This window comes from Macadamia integrifolia, unplaced genomic scaffold (genome assembly GCF_013358625.1).
Source record: "Macadamia integrifolia cultivar HAES 741 unplaced genomic scaffold, SCU_Mint_v3 scaffold1257, whole genome shotgun sequence".
NCBI classification, from domain to species: domain Eukaryota; kingdom Viridiplantae; phylum Streptophyta; class Magnoliopsida; order Proteales; family Proteaceae; genus Macadamia; species Macadamia integrifolia.
The window spans coordinates 191,287-195,624 of NW_024868134.1; the positions used below are offsets into that span (position 1 = coordinate 191,287).

General features: G+C 36.8%; 1 protein-coding gene across 1 annotated transcript; it reads right to left on the reverse strand.

Annotated features, from left to right (window-relative positions):
• Positions 1 to 1,833: 1,833 nt before the first annotated feature.
• Positions 1,834 to 3,500, reverse strand: LOC122063229 (UPF0481 protein At3g47200-like). The gene is made up of 2 exons (XM_042626931.1): positions 3,429 to 3,500; positions 1,834 to 2,823 (listed from the first exon to the last, which is right to left on the reverse strand). Exon 2 carries the CDS (start codon positions 2,767 to 2,769, stop codon positions 1,834 to 1,836), a length of 936 nt encoding a protein of 311 aa, XP_042482865.1. The 5' UTR covers positions 2,770 to 2,823; positions 3,429 to 3,500.
• Positions 3,501 to 4,338: the final 838 nt, after the last annotated feature.

The following is a 4,338-nucleotide window of genomic DNA, read 5'->3' on the forward strand; positions in this document are numbered from 1 at the left end:
CTTTGGGAAAGTATCACCTTTACTGTTGGAGAAGATACAATCGAACTGAATGTACCACTTTGGTGGGTTTCACTCAGTTCTATCATATCTTTCCCATTGGAGATGTATATCTTTATGTTCAAAACATACATATAAATGTCACTAGGACAACAATAACCATACAAGAGTCACAACCGCAACTACATTCCTATCCTTTGGGCTAAGAATGCACTGGTCCTCTTGTAAATTTATATTTACTGTGAAAAGAACAATAACTTTTGAAATCCCTCACCTTTGGGCTTAGGAACCTCTAGGTTACTGTCATTTTCTTAACTTTGGTGACATCACCTTTGGGCAAATGTCACCTACATTGTTTCCCTGTGGAAAATCATGAAATAATAAGATGTACCACTTTGGTGGATTCCACCTCATCATTTCATGGTTTCCTAAAGCAAAATTACTTTGCAACTAAGAATGAGCGGAAGCTTACACCCTTTTCTAGATTAACATATCTCAATTTTAAAAAAAAAAATTTCTCAATTTCATGGTAACCAATAACATATATATTTTTCAAAGCATTGATTTATGCCATTTTGTTTCAATGATTGAAACTAAATACAACATAAAATTTCAAATAAACATGTCATATTAAAAAATTAGATCATTAAATGTGGCCCGAAACAAGAAATCCAACGCAAAAAAACAGATTTCAATTTGGCCTTAAAACGAACCTTTAAATGAAATTTAAAGTAGTTTAAATAAAAACGCCCTTTTGTTTCAATGATTGAAACTAAATACAACATAAAATTTCAAATAAATATGTCATATTAAAAATTAGATCATTAAATGTGGCCCGAAACAAGGAATCCAACGCAGCAAAAAACAGATTTCAATTTGGCCTTAAAACGAACCTTTAAATGAAATTTAAAGTAGTTTAAATAAAAACCCAAAATGAACAAAAACCAAACAAGTCTTTTTTTTTTTAAATCAATCAAGACCAACCGGTTCGGCCATATGAATTCCGGGTCAAATTCGGGTCAATTGGTCAACGACCCGGTCAACCTTTGACCGAGTCAAATAGTACATATGAGTTGACCCACTGTGTCACCGGTTCGAATCGGTAGGGTTTTCGAGTTGAACCGGCGATGCCTCGCCGCCGTTTTTTTTTTTTGAATTTTTTTTCTCTCTCCTCCGGCAGCCGGTTTCCGGTGGCGCGTGCCGGCGCGTACGGATGTTTCCGGTGACTTGCGGCATACCGCCGCGACCGTATTCTCGTGATCTACAACTTTCGTGAAGAAAGTTTTTCCATACAGGATTTTTAAGTGATGGTAAAATTACGATTTTTATGATTTTCATGATTTTTAATCAAATCAGGTTTTAAGTAATAATCAAAATCTTCATGTACAAGAAAAATTCAATCGATTCTTGTCCCATGTGGTCTGCTCTGATACCAATTGTTAGAACTCCCTATGGGTTTGAGATTGAAACCCTATGGAGGAAACCACACAGGAAAAACAAGAACACGAATCTAATAAAATTATGGAGGATCGATTTGTACCTTTCACCTAGTATGCTGAAGATGATTGATGTTGGTCACTCCCACTTTCGCTCTCTTGGCTTGGCTAAGGATCTTCTACAACCCCTTAAACCTCCTTGGTTCTCTCACTTTAGTGGTAAAGTGGGGAAGAGTGAATAATGGTTGTAGGGACCCAAAACCTAGTATTTATAATACTGTCCTGCACTCAAAACCCTAAACCACAATGGGTTGAGCCAGCATATCCCTAAGCTTGAGAGTGGACCGAACCGGTTCATGCAATTTGACTCTCACCCATTTAATCAACCCGAATAATTAATTTAGCTCATAAATCCAACAAAGAGTGTCGTCTCACTCTTCTCAAACTTGACTGTGGCCTTCTGGAGTTCAGTTGCACAATGGAATCGCTGGGGCTGCTTCCCTTCATGTTGCTTGACTTGCTTCCACTCCTGTGAAACTAGCAAATTTCGTACGTAGTCAAGCAGATGACTTGCTCCGTCCTGTGGTACATAAGAAGAAGAAGACTCTTCTCCTCCACCCACCTGCTGGTCTCTCTTTGATTCCGATGGTGAATGGAAGATACTCTTTACCCAATTAAAAAAGTGTTGTGGTACGGAAGCTTTAGGGTTTATAGTGGGGGGACGTGGCAAGAAATCCAGTAAGAACGATTGGGTAAAATAAGAGATTGCATTATCCTGTCTGTATAGCAAGTATAAATTCTCAAGAACAAAGAAGGGAAGTTGATTCTCAAGCAACATTAGGTCACGTATAATTTGAGGCATCCATATTTCATTGAATATAGGTTCATCACGATACTCCCTACGCTTCTCCCACCCACTGATGAGTTCAATTAGAAAGCAACCATCGACCACCATCATCCTCACAAACTCATCTCTTGTCATTGGAATAACTTCTGAATAGCATTGGCGAGCTTCTTTTTCTATCCTCATCATCTCTCTCACGTAATCACCTAAACTTGAATTAGATTTTCTGTCGAGAAAAAATTTTAGAAGCCTCAACTTATGTGCTTCCATGGGCCTTAAGTGTTGACTGCCACGATGAAAAGGACCAATGGAGACCAAGCGAGGTGTGTAGGCATCTGGTTTTACTTCTCTTAGTGGCTTCAGAACTCGGTATATAGTATAATTAGCTGGTGAGGAAGACCCTTGTATTAGTTCATTCTCGATGGATTCCACCAATATTTTAACTTCATCGTTGTATTGTTCATCACTTGGGATATTAATGACACTGGCCATTGCTTTAAGCTCGATCTGGTCTCTACTGTTCTTCTCAACAACTATGTGGGATCACTGCCAAAAAGAAAAGGAAAATATTACTTAATGTTGCAAAGATTATATTTTTAATTATTATAGATGATGTGAATTAAATATCAGGATAATTGGTGGTGGAGTATTATCGACTTCATACCATAAGAGTAGAGCATTTGTGATCCTAGATGGGTAAAATATATATATATATATATATATTTTCACTCACGGTGGAGGAAAAGTTCAATAAAAGATGCTCGTCCAATCATATGGTTTAAGAAATCATGGAGTGGATAAAGGCCAATCAGCCCTACATGATAAGGACCGGCCTTTCTTTGCAAGAGAGTCAGCCAGACTGTTTCCGGCCAATCTGATCCCTATTATCTGATTCATTAATAAGGTGATAATATATAGGATTTGATGAATGCATAAACTATTATCAAAACAAAGAGACTGAGCAACCATCTCAGAAAAAATAAACAGTAATTAAACCATTAATACACAAGGTTACCCAGTACTCAAATGCCAAAAACCAACCATGAAGGTAGATCAATAGTCAATGAAGGAAAGTTAAAGGGAAGAAAATAATAGGAAGGTCTTCCTAAGAAGGAAAAAAAAAAAAAAAAAAACAAAATATGGAGGCTTACCAATGCACTTAATTTGTTCCACTAAATCACTGCTTCATGCAGAGAAGCTCACTTGGTGAGACAAGTTTTGATTGGACAACTTCTTTCTGTATCATATAGTAGTGGATTTATATATGATCACTTACATGAAGAATGAGGATGTTTGGAACCGAAGAATCCAAGAAAACTTCCTAATAGTTCAATGGTTAATGAAAAGCAAAGCAATGGGATGTCGTGAAAACTGAAATGGGGACTGGAATATATCCTCAATCTATTAAAGAACTTAGAACTATAGGGAACTGTTAATTCTCATCTTCATAGCGAGGGAAAGGATAATTTTGCATTCGAAAGCCACATAGGGGTCTCTCTATCAGAGGATTGGTGGGTTTAGATATTACTTGCTTGGAGATTGAGAAGGATGGATGGATGGCTGTGATGCAAAGGTAAGGGATGTCACGCAAGCTGACAAGCATGGGGACTTAAATAAAACCTAGGTATATTAAAGTTAGATCCAAGTCTACTTGGAATCGTGGCAATTGTAAATTCTCAAATTTGTCGTCAGGGAATAGCTATATTATGACATTCTAAAGCCACCTATGGGTCCCTCTGTGAGAGGAGTAGTGGAGTTAGATATTACTTACGTGAAATTGAGAAGGGCTGTTGGCATGGAAGAATCCAAGAAAACTTCCTAATACATCCTCGGCCTATTAAAGTTATCAGATCTAAGTTTATTTGGAAGATTTCTAAGGTTACATTTGTGTTTTAGATGCAAAGTAAAGTAAAATTAAATAAACAAATATAGCATGATTTGGATTTAATGATATAATCACATAGATAATGATTACAAAGGGCTTTTTTTTTTTTAAGTTATTTATCTTCCATTAATTTAATTCCTCTTGCTTAAGCAATTGTAAATTCTCATCTTCATAGA